The 15,067-nt window shown below is 61.3% G+C and overlaps 6 protein-coding genes across 6 annotated transcripts; 4 read left to right on the forward strand and 2 right to left on the reverse strand.

Moving 5' to 3' along the window:
* Positions 1 to 112: 112 nt before the first annotated feature.
* SPRG_00135 (pyruvate carboxylase) lies at positions 113 to 3,773 on the forward strand. The gene has a single exon (XM_012338246.1). It carries the CDS (start codon positions 153 to 155, stop codon positions 3,714 to 3,716), a length of 3,564 nt encoding a protein of 1,187 aa, XP_012193636.1. The 5' UTR covers positions 113 to 152; the 3' UTR covers positions 3,717 to 3,773.
* Positions 3,774 to 3,816: 43 nt separating this feature from the next.
* Positions 3,817 to 4,799, reverse strand: SPRG_00136 (hypothetical protein; the record flags this gene model as incomplete). Its single annotated transcript, XM_012338247.1, has 1 exon — positions 3,817 to 4,799. The coding sequence occupies one exon, from the start codon at positions 4,797 to 4,799 to the stop codon at positions 3,879 to 3,881; it is 921 nt and encodes a 306-aa protein (XP_012193637.1). The 3' UTR covers positions 3,817 to 3,878.
* Positions 4,800 to 5,699: 900 nt separating this feature from the next.
* Positions 5,700 to 6,679, reverse strand: SPRG_00137 (hypothetical protein). Its single transcript, XM_012338248.1, has one exon. The coding sequence runs from the start codon at positions 6,613 to 6,615 to the stop codon at positions 5,818 to 5,820; it is 798 nt and encodes a 265-aa protein (XP_012193638.1). The 5' UTR covers positions 6,616 to 6,679; the 3' UTR covers positions 5,700 to 5,817.
* Positions 6,680 to 7,556: 877 nt separating this feature from the next.
* SPRG_18776 (hypothetical protein) lies at positions 7,557 to 11,323 on the forward strand. Its single transcript, XM_012338617.1, has 6 exons — positions 7,557 to 7,982; positions 8,034 to 8,571; positions 8,622 to 9,674; positions 9,727 to 10,508; positions 10,562 to 10,720; positions 10,767 to 11,323. Exons 1-6 carry the CDS (start codon positions 7,588 to 7,590, stop codon positions 11,185 to 11,187), a joined length of 3,348 nt encoding a protein of 1,115 aa, XP_012194007.1. The 5' UTR covers positions 7,557 to 7,587; the 3' UTR covers positions 11,188 to 11,323.
* Positions 11,324 to 12,555: 1,232 nt separating this feature from the next.
* On the forward strand, positions 12,556 to 13,737 carry SPRG_00140 (hypothetical protein). Its single transcript, XM_012338249.1, has one exon. The coding sequence runs from the start codon at positions 12,605 to 12,607 to the stop codon at positions 13,622 to 13,624; it is 1,020 nt and encodes a 339-aa protein (XP_012193639.1). The 5' UTR covers positions 12,556 to 12,604; the 3' UTR covers positions 13,625 to 13,737.
* A 127-nt stretch (positions 13,738 to 13,864) lies between these two features.
* SPRG_00141 (hypothetical protein) lies at positions 13,865 to 14,510 on the forward strand (the record flags this gene model as incomplete). The annotated part of the gene is made up of 2 exons (XM_012338250.1): positions 13,865 to 13,920; positions 13,970 to 14,510. 2 exons carry the CDS (start codon positions 13,865 to 13,867, stop codon positions 14,508 to 14,510), a joined length of 597 nt encoding a protein of 198 aa, XP_012193640.1.
* Positions 14,511 to 15,067: the final 557 nt, after the last annotated feature.

Raw genomic sequence — 15,067 nt, forward strand, 5'->3', positions numbered from 1 at the left:
CTGCGACGTTCTAGCCAATGGCATCGCGCGCCTATATTTTCGCCGCTTTTGATTGGCGCGTCGAAATATCGATTGTGAGAGACTGGAGCAAATCTTTACGACGATGCTCACTTCTCAAGTTTTCGTGTGGAGCGCACTTGACCAGCCGCAGCATGTTGTACCGCCACGTCCACAAGATGAAGGCGTCGTCGGCGTCCAACATCTTCCTCCGCGGCCAGAGCGCCCGCGACATGAGCCACATCCGCAAGCTCATGGCCGCCAACCGCGGCGAGATCGCGACGCGCATCATGCGCGCCGGTAACGAGCTCGGCCTCCGCACGGTCGGTATCTTCTCGGCCGAAGATCGCTTCACGCAGCACCGCTACAAGGCCGACGAGTCGTACCTTGTCGGGAAGGGCAAGTCGCCCGTCGCCGCGTACCTCGACATTGACTCGATCATCAGCGTCGCCAAGGAGAACCACGTCGACGCCGTCCACCCGGGCTACGGCTTTCTCTCGGAGAACGTCGAGTTTGCGAAAAAGTGTGCGGCCAACGGCATTACGTTCGTGGGCCCGACGCCCGAGAACCTCGCGACGTTCGGTGACAAGACCGCCGCCCGCGCGATGGCGATCAAGCACCACGTGCCGGTCGTGCCCGGTACGGAAGGCCCGGTCGAGACGCTCGAGCAGGCCCGTGCCTTCATCGACTCTGGCGTTGGCTACCCCGTGATCATCAAGGCCAGCATGGGCGGCGGTGGCAAGGGCATGCGTGTCGTCAACAACGCCGAAGAGCTCGAAGACAACTTTATCCGTGCGAGCTCGGAGGCGCTTGCGGCCTTTGGCGATGGCACGGTCTTTATCGAGCGCTACGTCTACAAGCCCCGCCACATTGAGGTCCAGATCCTCGGTGACGGCAAGGGCAAGGTCGTCCACCTCTTCCACCGTGATTGCTCGGTCCAGCGTCGCCACCAAAAGGTGCTGGAGACGGCGCCGGCCGTCCTCCTCAACCCGGAGACGGAGAAGGCCATGATTGACGACGCGGTTCGCCTCACGGCCGCGGCCAACTACAAGAACGCCGGCACGGTCGAGTTCCTCGTCGACCAGGAAGGCCGCCATTACTTCATTGAAGTCAACCCGCGCATCCAGGTCGAGCACACGATCACCGAAGAGATCACGGGCGTCGACCTCGTGCAGAGCCAGATCCGCATCGCCAACGGCGAGAGCTTCGAGGCCCTCGGTCTCATCCAGGACAAGATCAAGGTGCGTGGCCACGCGATGCAGTGCCGTGTCACGACCGAGAACCCGGCGCTCAACTTCCAGCCGGACTCGGGCGTCATCGAGGTCTTCCGCTCGCCGGGTGGCATGGGCATTCGCCTCGACGACGGCCCCGGGTTTGTCGGCGCGCACATCACGCCGCACTACGACTCGCTGCTTGTCAAGGTGACGGCGCGTGCGCTCGAGCGCGGTGACTGCGCGCGCAAGCTCAAGCGCGCGCTCAAGGAATTCCGCGTCCGCGGCGTCACGACCAACAAGAACTTTCTACTCAACGTGCTCAACCACCCGGACTTTGTCGACGGCACGATCGACACGTCGTTCATTGCCGACAACCCGCACCTCGTTGCGCCGTCGCACTCGACCAACCGCGGCCAGAAGCTGCTGCGCTACATTGGCAACACGATCGTGAACGGGCCGGAGAAGGCGCTCGGCGCGACGGGCCCGGCGCCGTCGTCGATGAACCCGCTCGTGCCGCACTTTGCCGAGCCCGCGCCGTCGGCCACCAAGTCGCTGCGCCAGATCTACACGACCGAAGGCCCGGCGGCGTTTGCCAAGGCGGTCCGCAACAACAAGGGCCTCCTGCTGACGGACACGACGTGGCGCGACGCGCACCAGTCGCTGCTCGCGACGCGCGTGCGCACGACGGACCTCGAGGCGATTGCGCCGGCGACCGCCATCGCGCTCCGCAACGCGTACTCGATCGAGATGTGGGGCGGCGCGACGTTCGACGTCACCATGCGCTTCCTCCGCGAAGACCCGTGGGAGCGCCTCGCCAACCTCCGCGAGCTCGTCCCGGACGTGCCGTTCCAGATGCTCCTCCGCGGCGCCAACGCGGTCGGCTACACGTCGTACCCGGACAACGTCGTCTACAAGTTTTGCGAGAAGGCGCAGCAGACCGGCATGGACGTCTTCCGCGTCTTTGATTCGCTCAACTACCTCGAGAACATGCGCCTTGGCATCGATGCGGTCGGCGCGTCGGGCGGTATCATTGAAGCCGCCGTGTGCTACACGGGCGACGTCTCGGACCCGGAGCGCGGCCCGTACAACCTCGAGTACTACCTCAACTTTACGCGCCAGCTCGTCGGCCTTGGCATCCACGTGCTTGCGATCAAGGACATGGCCGGTCTCCTCAAGCCCCAGGCGGCCCAGATCCTCATTGGCGCGATCCGCGCCGAGTTCCCGGACCTCCCGATCCACGTGCACACGCACGACACGGCGGGCACGGGCGTGAGCTCGATGCTCCAGGCCGCGTACGCCGGTGCGGATGCGATCGACTGCGCGACGGACGCGATGAGCGGCACGACGTCGCAGCCGTCGATGGGTGCGATCGTGGCCGCGCTCCAGAACACGGAGCTCGACACCAAGGTCGACGCCGGCATGATCAACGAGATCAACGACTACTGGGAGACGATGCGTGGCGTCTACGCGCCGTTCGAGTCGGGCCAGAAGAGCGGGTCGGCCGACGTGTACCACCACGAGATGCCCGGCGGCCAGTACACGAACCTCCTCTACCAATCGACGCAGCTCGGCCTCACGGGCCAGTGGCCGGCCATCAAGAAGGCGTATGCGACCGCCAACAAGCTCCTCGGCGACATCATCAAGGTCACGCCGTCGTCCAAGGTGGTCGGCGACTTTGCGCAGTTCCTCGTCCAGAACAACTTGACGGAAGAGGAGGTCCTCGCGCAGGCCGAGACGCTCTCGTTCCCGAAATCGGTCATCGAGTACTTCCAGGGCTACCTCGGTATCCCCCACCACGGCTTCCCCGAAGAGCTCCGCACCAAGGTGCTCAAGGGCAAGCTCCTCCCGAACGGCAAGGAAATGTTTGAGGGTCGCCCGGGTGCCGAGATGGCGCCGTACGACTTTACGGCTGCCCACCGCCAGCTCTGCGAGACGTACGGCTCGGACAACATCTCGGAGCTGGACGTGCTCTCGCACGCCATGTACCCGGACGTCTTCAAGGGCTTCATGGAGTTCAAGGACAAGTACGGCTCGATGCACTTCCTCGACACGCGCACGTTCCTCACGGGCCTCGAGGTCGACAAGGAGGTCGAGCTCCAGATCGAGCACGGCAAGACGGTCTTTGTCAAGCTCATTGCGGTCGGCGCCGTCTCCAAGAAGGACGGCACGCGCGACGTCATCTTTGAGCTCAACGGTCGCCAGCGCGTGATCAAGGTCAACGACGACAACGCGGCCGTCGGCAAGATCGAGCGCCTCAAGGCCACGGTCGGCGTCGCGGGCTCGGTCGGCGCGCCCATGCCGGGTGTCATCGTCGAGGTCAAGGTCGCCAAGGGCCAGACGGTCAAGGCCGGCGCGCCCCTCTGCGTCCTCAGCGCCATGAAGATGGAGACGATGGTCGCCGCGCCGGTCTCGGGCAAGATCAAGAACATCCACGTCATTGTCGGCGACAACATGAAGGCCGGCGAGCTCCTCGTCGAGATTGACGAGACGGGCGACAAGGAGTAAGCGTCTTGGTAACAACAAGAAGAGAGAATAAAGTGATTAGTGTATGCGACAATAGTGTTCTTATTGTTGGTATCATGCAAAGCATGGAATGACACGGGAGTTGGAGATAGATAACGTGTTATGTGTGGTGAATATTGTCTTCTAATAGTGCTTGGTCGTCTATCATGCGTACTCGGCGTGGTTGAACGGCGGTCCATTGGGGTACGCGACCGGATCCACGGGCGTAAAGCTGTCGAGCCACGCGCAGTTCATATCAAAATCAAAGTGCGTCTCGTTCGTAGAGTCCTTGAAGTCGGGCAGCATGGACGGTGGGAGCGGCGTCGATGCGCCGCCCCCAAACATCATGTGGTTGACGTCCAAGAGGCTAAAGCTCGGGCCGTCGCCTTGGATCTGGAGGTTCTCAATGTCCGAGAGAAGGTGCGTTGACGGCAGCGGCGTCGTCGTCGGCGACGGCTTGGACTGGAATCCAAACAGCATGCTCTCCTTCTTGGTCGGGTTGAAGTCGAGCACGTCGTTCGGGAAGAGCGCGCGCTGAAAGCCCGCCGACGGCGACGACGACGTGCTCGCTGGCGCCAAAAAGTCGTAGCTCATGGGCGCCATCGGGTGGAGGTGCTGCCGCATCTGAAAGTGCAGCATCGGTGGCATCGGCGCCGTCTTCTCGTGCGACGTTGTTTTCGAGGACGGCTTCTTGCGCGCCGACTCGGGACTGTTCTTGCGCTTGATGAGGTACAAGCGGTCTGGTCGATTCTGGCGAAACTCGGGGTGGCTGAACGTGCAAATGTTGGTCTGGCTCTTCGTCCACTTGCGGAAGCCAAAGTAGTTGAGCTGGCGCTGGAAGCTCGCGTACTTGGAGTGTTTAAAGTACTTTGGCAAAATGTACTGCGCGACGCGGTCCGTGTCGAGGATCTGGATCGACGTGCCACCGTTCGCCCACGAGATGATCGCGCTGTCTTCCTTCTCGAGGATCTGGTAGAGGTACCGGAGGAACTTGGGCACGCCGACCTTGCGCTTCTTGGTCGGCGTGTGCGACGACATGGTCTCGGTGCTCGACGACGTCGGCGACGCGGGCAGCTCGTGCATCATCGCCATTTGCATCCAAGGTGCTCAAAACTGAAATGCGCTTCAAGCTGCGTTTGCGCTTGGCCTCCGTCGCATCCGTGATTGGCTCAAATCGGTGGGTTGATGCGGCCGCACCAATCAACGGCATCGGTTCACGCAACCGTTTCACAAGTTACAGCGCCACGCTAGCATTCGATTATCTACGGCCTCGGCGTTGCGAGGCCCTCGCCCTCGAGCAACCACCCAACGCGACGAGGACGAGTGGGATCATACGCAGAGACACTCGCCGAAGAGGCCATCGCTGTACAAAAGCCGCGAAACGCAAGCGCTTCTGCGCGAAAGATCGCAGCATCAACCCGATCGGATCGAGCTTGCTTGGTCACCGCGTGCGGGACAACGTGGCGACCTTCTGACCTTCGATTCTGCGGCGTCCACGACGCAAGGTTGACGTTAGCTTGAAGCAGTATCTATGCGCGTTTGCCCAAAGGGCACAATTGAACTGAGAACTTGTACCTCGGTGTTTTCTTCTGCTTGGGCGAGGCGAGATGCGCACGAACAACATACTGCAGCAAGCGAAGGTTGTGAGTATGTATCGGATTCGAGCACCAACAGCAGCAACATCGATAGCAGCCACCACGGGGAGCTTATCGCACACGACGGCAGGCAAGACAACCAAGGAAGATGCATGTAGAGAGCGACGAGAATCGCTGCACGGCGTGGTAAAAGTTGGCGTGAATCTTTCGCCATGCCCCACGAGATTTAGAAAATCCAACTCGCCTCATTCTTCGATGGCAACCTTCGGTCTACCACTCGACATTTGTATGCCGAGAGCTTGCCACGTCGGGGTCGTCTCGAACAAGTAACCGAGGGTCGTTCGGCCAATACAGGAAGCCGCTAACGTGGAAACGATTGCTCGTGTCGGCCTCCGCGTAAACGCCTTTTAGAACATGCCTTCAGACGCGAGGCTACAGCGACGAGACGTAGCTTTCTATTTACTACTCTTCCCTGTCGTCGTCGTCGTTGCTACAGCGAGGGTAGTTCACTATCCCAGCTCGGCTGTCTCGTCGCTCTCGAGGCCGCGTCGCGACATGGAGCGCACGCGGATGCGCTGGTATCGCTCTTTGGTCGCTTGCAGGTTGGCGGCTTCGGCCTCCTCGTCCTCGGTGTCCATAAAGGCCAGCGGCAGCATGCCGACGAGGCAGCCAAATGAAATGCCCACGGCCGACGAGAGATACGAGATGCCCCGCACGATCGGCATGCGGGCCTGCGTCGACGAGAGCTGCGGGTCGCCAATGCCGAGCTTGCGCGCAAAGGATTCGATGACACCGCCGAGGCTCAGGCCTGCGACGTCGGCGACGCAGTTGCTCAAGCCCGCGGCGGCCAGTACCGAGATGGGCATCGCCGCACGCAAGTATGTCTCCATCGAGTCGCCTGCCGTGAGCATGATGAGGTTGTCGACGATGCCAAAGCCAATGAACGGGATGCCCGACGCCAGCATGACGAGGCGCAGCTGGCGCGCACTCGGGCGCTCGAGCGAGCTATGGCCGAGCGACGCTGCGATCGTCTGCGGCAGGAAGCGCGACGTGATGTACGAGTGGAACTCGACGGTTGTGAGCACGCCATCTTTATTGACGTCGGCGTCGGCAAAGTGCTTTTCGAGGTTGAAGTCCTTCTTGTGGCTCGCGAGGACACGGGCGATCACCGCTTCCTTCTGCTCGATCGAGAGCGCGTCAAAGGCAGTGGCCACGTCAGTGACAGCGTCCTTCTTGCGCTCCGAGAGGCGACGCGCCCGGCGGCGCAGGCGCATGCGGCCCATGTACTTGCGCAGAAGGACCCGCATGTCGACCGATCCCCTCGGACAATGACGAAGAGATGATGGCGGTTTTCTTCCGTGTGGAAAGCGAGTTTCCCACTCATACACACCAATTTGCCACGCGCGCATCGACTAATACCGACACACTAAACGACTAACGTCGAAACTAAAAGAAGAATGATGCTCGTTGCTTGCCATCGGCGACAACGACAAGGCGGGACCCCTTGAAGCGTGCGTCGGAGGAGTCGCCAGGGGCGCGTATATACATCCTTGCGTAGCGACTCGCGGAGGCGTGTCCCAGCACCTGCTACCTTCGCCTGCATCGCTGCCTGCATCTTGGACGTTTCGACTCGAGCTTCTTGTTGAAGCCGGCTCAACACGAGGTTGCCAACGTGCGGCCACCAACGCTTCGGATCGTGCGGCCGTGTAGACCGCAAGACCTGAGTCCGATCTCAGCCGACAAGTTGTCGATCAAAATAATGCGTACAATAATACACTGCGAAGGGTAATCATGTATGTAGCTCGATAGAGAGGTCCGGGACGGACGGACGTGACATCGCCGGAGCGGGCGTTCGTTCGCATTACGTGGCCAGGCCTCTACTCGAGCAGCTGCGAGCAGCAAGCGGCTCAACTCAACCCGCCAAACGCAATTGACAAAGTGCAGTACGAAGGCGACGGGCATACTGGAAGCAAGTGTAAACCCAATGAGGCTCCACGCGTCGTCCATGCAGCGGGGATCCTTGCGAGAGCAGAACATCTTGCGTTTTGTATGCGATCGACGAGAGTGGGTTGCTTTGCCGACGCAGTTGCAGGCCGCCACCTGGTCCGGCGTCTTGGGCGACTTTGACGACAAACTCAACTCAATTGCGCGTCGTTTTGAGCCGTTTGTATACAATACGAACCGAAACTCAATTCGAAAACAGCCGTTCGTAACGCTGGCGCGAGCCGGCTTTCTTATTTTTGCTTTCGCCACAAGAGGCGAAAAGAGAGAGCGATAGTATGGTGACGGACCTCATCCTGCTGCCCGAGGTGAGCGAAGGCGCGGTCGTGAAGGAGCTCGCGTCCCGGTACCGCGCCAACGAGGTCTACACGTACATTGGGCCCGTCCTCATTGCGGTCAACCCGTACAAGACGCTCAAGAAGGACGGGCTCTCGCTCTACGACGAGCACTGGATCGACGAGTTCAGCGGCCGCGAGATGCACGAGAACGACCCGCACCCGTTCGCGATCGCCGAGTCGGCGTACTCGCACCTCATGCGCTTCCAGACCAACCAGTGCCTCCTCATCACGGGCGAGTCGGGCAGTGGCAAGACCGAAACGTCCAAGCACGTGTTGCAGTACATTGCCAACATCTCGACGAAAGCCCGGACGCGCCAAGCCGTCAACCAAGCGCGGTACGAGCACACGGATAGCCTCGCTGCGATGTCTCATGATGCAGAAATTAGGACGCTCACGGACCTCAAGAAGCAAGAGATTGACGACGTCGTGAACAAGGTCCGGCGCATCTTGATCCGCGCGTCGCCGGTCCTCGAAGCCTTTGGCAACGCGCAGACGATCCGCAACAACAACAGCTCCCGCTTTGGCAAGTACATGCTCCTCCAGATGAACGTGGCCGGCCAAGTTGTCGGCGGCTTCATCCACAACTACCTCCTCGAGAAGAACCGCGTGATTATGCAGGCCGCGGGCGAGCGCAACTTCCACTGCTTCTACCACCTCCTCGCGGGCGCGTCGGCGGCCGACCGATCGGCGTGGAACCTCAAGGACGCGTCGCACTTTAAGCTCCTCCAGAACGAGAACCGCACGATCGACGACGTCGACGACCGCGTCGAGTACCAGAACATGGCGCACCACATGACTGCCGTCGGTATCTCGGACGACGAGCAGCGCTCGATCTACCAGCAGATCGCTGCGATCCTGCACCTTGGCAACGTCTCGTTTCTGAGCCTCGTCGACGACAGCCACAACCCGTGCTGCAAGATCGACGTACGTCCTTTCTACTGGACTTTTTTTTTAGATTGAGGTTGCGATTGTAGCCCGCGACGCGTGAATCGCTCGACGTCGCCGCCAAGCTCCTCGGCGTCTCGTCCGAGAGCCTCGACGAGATGTTTACGTTCAAGTCGCTCGTGATCAACCGCCACGAGACGCTGATTCCGCTCACGGCGAGCCAGGGCACGAAGGTCCTCCACTCGCTCGCCAAAGTGCTCTACGAGAACATCTTTACGTGGCTCGTCCAGCGCGTCAACAAGGGCATCCACACGCCGCGCGGGAGCTCGCACACGATGGGCATCCTCGATATCTACGGGTTTGAGATCTTCCAAGAGAACGCGTTCGAGCAGCTCTGCATCAACTACGTGAACGAGAAGCTCCAGCAGCTCTTCATTGCGCAGACGCTGCAGTCGGAGCAGCAAGAGTACCAACGCGAAGGTGTCGCGTGGGTGCACATTGAGTACTTTAACAACCAAGTCGTGTGCGACCTCATTGAAGACGCCAAGATGCCGGGCATCATGCCGCTGCTGGACGAGCAGTGCGCGATCTCGCAGACGTCGGTCGATGTGCTCATGCACCGCTTCAACGAGACGTACGACAAGCGCCACTCGCATTACACCAAGTCGCGCGTGAAGGGCTCGACGTTCCAGGTCCGCCACTACGCCGGCACGGTCGAGTACGACGTGACCAACTTTGCCGAAGCCAACATCGACTCGTTCTTCACCGAGCTGTACGCCAACTTGGCCAAGTCCACGAACGCATTCGTGCGCAACCTCCTTACCGACGACCGCAGCACGAAGGAGAAGCTCAAGCGCCCGCCGTCGACGTCGTTCCAGTTCCGCGGCCAAGTCGCGACGCTCCTCGCCGAGCTCCAGCGCTGCAACCCGCATTACGTGCGGTGCATCAAGCCCAACGACAAGAAGGTCTCGGGCATGATCAGCTCCGACCTCGTCGCTGCCCAAGTGCGCTGCCTCGGCCTGATTGAGAACATCCGCGTCCGCCGCGCCGGCTTTTGCTACCGCGAGACGTACGCGACGTTCCTCCACCGGTACAAGATCCTCTCGACCACGTCGTGGCCCGCGCCCAAGAACTGCTCGTCCGTACGTTGTTGTTATGTGTTTTGAATCACAACGTGACTCATCTGGCATGTAGCGGCAAGCCACGTTGGAGCTCTTGACGGCGCCCGACATGGGCGTGCTCCCGAGCCTCCAGCCGCAGAGCGTCCTCAAGGCGAACGGCGGCAAGGACGCGGCGATGCCGGTGCACGCCGACGGTAAGCCGCTCACGCCGCTCGAGGTGTACCGCATGCACCTTGCCATGAAGAATGGCTCGGCGGCCATGGACAAGGAGATCGAGAAGAAGATCATTCCGTTCCAGGAAGACGCCGACTCGATGGGCTGCTTCTCGCTCGGCCGCAACAAGGTCTTTATCAAGCACCCGGCCGCCTTATTTTCGCTCGAGCGTCTCCGCCAGGACAAGCTGCCGGAGATTGCGCGCATCATCGAGGCCGCGTGGCGTCGCCGCCTCCTCCGCATCCGCTTGGCCAAGTACCAGATCGTGTACGACGACCTCATGCGCCGGCTCGCCGCCGTGAAGCGCAACATTGCAGACCGCGGCATGCGTCGCATTGGGTCCAACAACAAGATCACGATCGCTGCGCTCTACGGCCGCTGGCACGAGCTCGCGGACGCGGTCTTGCCGGCGCGCACGCGCTTCCACGCGCAGCTCGAGGCCGCCGAGCTGCACAACAAGGTGAGCTTTGCGCAGAGCTTTGTGCGTCGGAACGCGGCCGTGCGCAACCTCAACCGGCTCAAGGGCGCCGTCGCCGTCTTCTCGTCGCGCTGGAAGGGCCGCCAGACGCGCAAGAACATGCCGCCCGAGCAGTGGCAGCGCTGCTACCAGGTCATGCTCGGCATCCGCACCGAGTTTGAGCGGTACGGTGACGACGACCGATGGAAAGCATTTCATCTCATGTGGTGGTGCGCAGGTTGTTTGGCAAGAAGAAGCGGCGCCGCGACACGCTCGATCGTGTCTACTTGGGCGACTACATCAACTGCTTCAAGTACCCGGCGCTCCGCGCGCTTGTGACGGACGCGCGTCAGCGCCAGATCCTCTTTGCCGGCGAAACGCTCAAAGTGAATGAAAAGTATCAACTTGATAGTATGCGACGGGAACTCAAGACGGCTCTGTAGGACGGTCGCGCAGTCCCGCCTCCTCCTCATTGGCGAGACGTACATCCACAACGTCAAGGCCGACAAGATGGAGAAGCCCAAGGAGCGTCGCCGCGTGCAGATCTCGGCGCTCAAGCACCTCTCGATGAGCTCGCTCCAGGACAACTACCTCTTTGTGCACGTCGAAGGCGAGGTCGACCTCATGTACGAGGTCGACCAAAAGACGGAGATCGTCCAGCTCCTCCGGAAGCGCTACAAGGAACTCCGGAAGAAGGAGCTCCCGGTGATCATCTCGGACGAAATCGAGTTTGAGGCCAAGAAGAACCAGCGCAACCTCGTCAAGTTTATCAAGACGCCCACCGTGGCGACGACGACGCTGGAGAAGGTCGACAAGAAGCACGTTGTCGTTCGCGTCGGTACGCTCCAGCAGCGCCGGTACTAGATGCGTATTCCCACCTTTTATTACATGTATCCGAGCACGAACAAGAACTTATTGCGCGTCTTCTTGGACCTGTACGCTCCCAAGTGCTACGTAGTACTGGTACAGTCGCATTATTGCAACGATGGACCCTTGCTTGCCCTTCAACGGGTAGCTTCCTTAAGTTGATAGCTTCCTCGGAGCTCTGTCTAGTAGCTTTGCCACGTGCGTTTGCAGATTAGACGCTTTGAAGCATCCACTTGTAGCCGCGGCAAGGGGGTGCATCGTCCGCCTCTGTCATCCAGTACACCGTATCAGGCCTGCTGTTTCTGGACGACGACGACCACAAGCGCTCGTTCGTCAAGGATCAGCTTTGGAACCAGATGCGAGGGACCACAACTCGAGGTGCGGTGCCACTCTCCCAAGTGAAGGTGTCGAGCGGCGTCGCACTGTGTGCAGCTTCAACTGCCGCGTCATCGTCGCATTGCAGAATCTTTCTGGGAGTCAAGCGTCAACCGAGCCCCCTCGCCCATCACGAGCGGGCGAATCTGGCAGGGAAGGCCCGCGAGTGCACCCATGTTCCTCGGCCATATATTCCGTGACAGAATGATGATGCAATGACCGACGCACTTGGTCTTTGTATGTCGACGCTTGGAAAGGGCGGGGAATCCTCATCCTGGCGTGCCGCCGTCTGGTGGCCCCCGACCATATTGCGGATGTATTATATTACCTTGCGCGTTGTATACAATACAATGCAACTCCAACCACGTGGTCCTCTTCTCCAAAGCGACTCAACAGACCACTGTGCCCAGAAGAAACTTGATGTTTGTATGCATCGTTGACGCAATCGGCGGCAATGACTCGACTTTCGAGATGCTGTCGTTGCGTTGAGACTACAACGAGAAAGAGCCAACTTGCCCTTCCGAACCTCGTGGCCACCAAGAGCCGTGCGGGCGACAAGCACACTAATCGCACGCAACTTTAGAAAATGGACACTCTACATAGCAGCTTCCTGCCACCCGCGTTGGAAGGCAGGCGCTTCGAGTACACGCAGGCGATATCTCCTCCATCACCACCACGCCACGCGACGACATGTCTGCGCCTCGCCCAGTACGCGACAGTGAACGCACTTGCGAAACACTCGAAAAATCTCAACGCCCGAAAACCCATGTTTTTTTCGTGAAAATTTCGCCCGATTTACGCAGTGATCGCCCCCGCGACGACGAGCGCCATGGCGAGCGCTGCTACGTGGCAGCGTGCGATGCCAAATCGACGGATGCATCGCCGTGCCGTGCGTGCAAGCGGCCGTGCAGCGAGGCGGCGCGTCGTGATTGGCGTGATTTTATCCGCGCTCCTGGCCTGGGACATGTCGGCGTTCTTCACGGAGCCGTGGGCCAGACGGCGGGCCTCTGCCACATTGCCACTCGCCAAAACTCGCCCGATGCTGCACGTGGAGGCCGCGCACTCGTGGACGCTCGATGTCTTTGCGCTCTCGACGCCCGAGATGATCTCGCTCGCGACGCGGCTCTTGCACTGGGCCGGCGTCGACGCCTACCTCGGCGTCTCGACCGCCGAGCTCCATGCGTTCGTCGTCCGCGTCGAGGCCGAGTACCGCGACGTGGCGTTCCACAACTTTCGCCACGGCGTGTGCGTCATGCACGTGACGTACCTCGTGCTCCATGGCCTCGGCATGCACATCGTGCGCGACGACGTGGCCATGGACGTGCAGCACCGGGCCGCGCTCCTGCTCGCCGCGCTCTGCCACGACGCGCAGCACGACGGCCGCACCAACCATTTCCACGCCGCGACCAAGTCCGCGACGTACCTCCGCTTTCCCGTGCGCGCGCCGCTCGAGCACTTGCACGCGGCGACGACCTTGCACCTCCTCGACGACACGTGCCTCTTGGCCAAGCTCCCGCGGCCCGAGGCGTTGACGCTCCGGACGCGCATCGTCGACCTCATCATGGCCACGGACATGAACCTCCACGACGAGGTCCTCGCAAACGCCAAGGCCGAACCCACCGACATTGACGCAGTTGCGAAACTCATCCTCCACTGCGCCGATATCTCCAACCCGATCATGACGACCGACATGTCGCGGCGGTGGGCCAAATGTCTCATGGACGAGTTTGCGGCGCAGGTGGCGGACGAGCGCCGACTGGGGCTGCCCATCTCGACGTTCATGATCGCCGCGCCCAACAGCCGCGACGAAGCGAGGCTGCACATGGACTTCATCGAGCGCTACTCGGGCGACGCGTGGCACACGCTCGTCGACGTGCTCAAGACGAGCCCGGACCTCTTTGCGACCTGCCTCTCGAACCTCGCGGCCAACGAAACATACTGGCGGTTGCGCATTGATAAGTATACACCGTCGCCGGCGCGGTCCTTGAGCCACACGAGCCCCACCGAGACCTCGCCCGTGGTGCGCCCGCCATGCGTCGAGTCGCTCCAGGCCGCATGATGCACCACCCATGATAGACCCCAACATTAGTTAGTAGACCAACCTCCTTGTACCATATTAAGATTCGACACGACTCCCTATTATTACTATGAGACACGCAACGTATTGTCTGCCAACGATGCCCGCATGCGTCGTCGTCGTCGTCCTGGAAGCCAAGTCTCTTGGCCACCATCTCTAGAAGCTCTCGTCACTATGTCCAGACCAATTGCATGAGGAAGTTCCGAGCGAAGCAGCAGATGGATGGAGGTCTACCTCGCTGCTGCATCATCGTCGCCGCCACCCACCGAGAGCGCGTCGTCGGACTCGAACCCAGCCTCTTCTTCTTCCTCTTCTTCGAGTACCTAGTAAGCACAGTCACCTCACGGATCGTGACCGATCGGAGTACCGCTGCTGCGACACGGGCAGCCGCCTCCCGCTCGGCTTGCAGCTTGGCCTCTTCCTCCTGACGCTGGCGCTCCCGGCGCGCGAGCGTCTGCAACCGGTACTTCTCAATGATCGACTGGTCTTGCTGCTGCGCGGCGGCGGCGGCTTGCGCGAGTCGCGCAGCCTCGTCGGCTTGCGCTTGTGCTTCGCGGGCCGCCGCGTCGCGCGCTTCAGCCTCGCGCTCCGCGCCCTCGCCCAGAGTGCGCTGTGTCGCAAGCGCATCAAGTTCCTCCTGCGCCTGTCGCGCACGCTCTATCTGGGCTTCGTGGACCAAGCGCGCCCGCTCCTCTTCTTCTGCCATCGCTTGCCGATCGGCTTCGGCACGTCGCGCATCGTCCGCCGCCGCCTGTCGGGCAGCAGCACGGTCGGCTGCTACCTGGGCCTCGCGAGCTTGACGTTCGGATTCTGCACGAGCCTCCTCATCCTCGCGAGCCTCGCGCTCGGCTGCTTCTTGGGCCTCTAGGGCTAGACGCTCGGTGGTTGCTTGGGCCTCGCGAGCCTCGCGCTCGCTCTCTTCCCGAGACTCGCGAGCCTCGCGCTCGGTAGCTTCCTGCGCTTCACGCTCCAATGCTTTCCTTGCCTCGTCAGCCCGGCGCACCTCGGCCTCGCGAGCCTGTCGCTCCAGAGCGTCTTGTGTTTCTTGGGCTTGGCGAAGCTCGCGAGCGTGGGCTTCACGAGCAGCCTCCTGTTCCAGAGCGTCTTCGGTTGCGCGAGCGAGCTGCGCCTTGTGTTCACGCGCTTCTTGCGCAGCGCGGTCGGCGGCGGCTTCTTGCTCTTGGCGAGTCGTCGCCAGTTGCTCTGCCTCGCGCGCTTGGGCTTCGCGTGCCGCTTCGAGCTCGCGCTTGGCCGCGAGCACACGATCCTTTTCGGCCGCGAGCTGCTCGCGCAGCGCATCTTGTGCCGCACGCTCTCGATCGCGCTGCGCTTCCGCCTCGAAAGCGCGCTCACGGTCCCGCTGCGCCTCAGCCTCGCGCGCTTCCCGCTCGCGGTCAGCCTCTCGCTGCCGATCGCGCCGCTTCG

The sequence above is a fragment of the Saprolegnia parasitica genome (genome assembly GCF_000151545.1).
Source record: "Saprolegnia parasitica CBS 223.65 unplaced genomic scaffold supercont2.1, whole genome shotgun sequence".
NCBI lineage: Eukaryota > Oomycota > Saprolegniomycetes > Saprolegniales > Saprolegniaceae > Saprolegnia > Saprolegnia parasitica.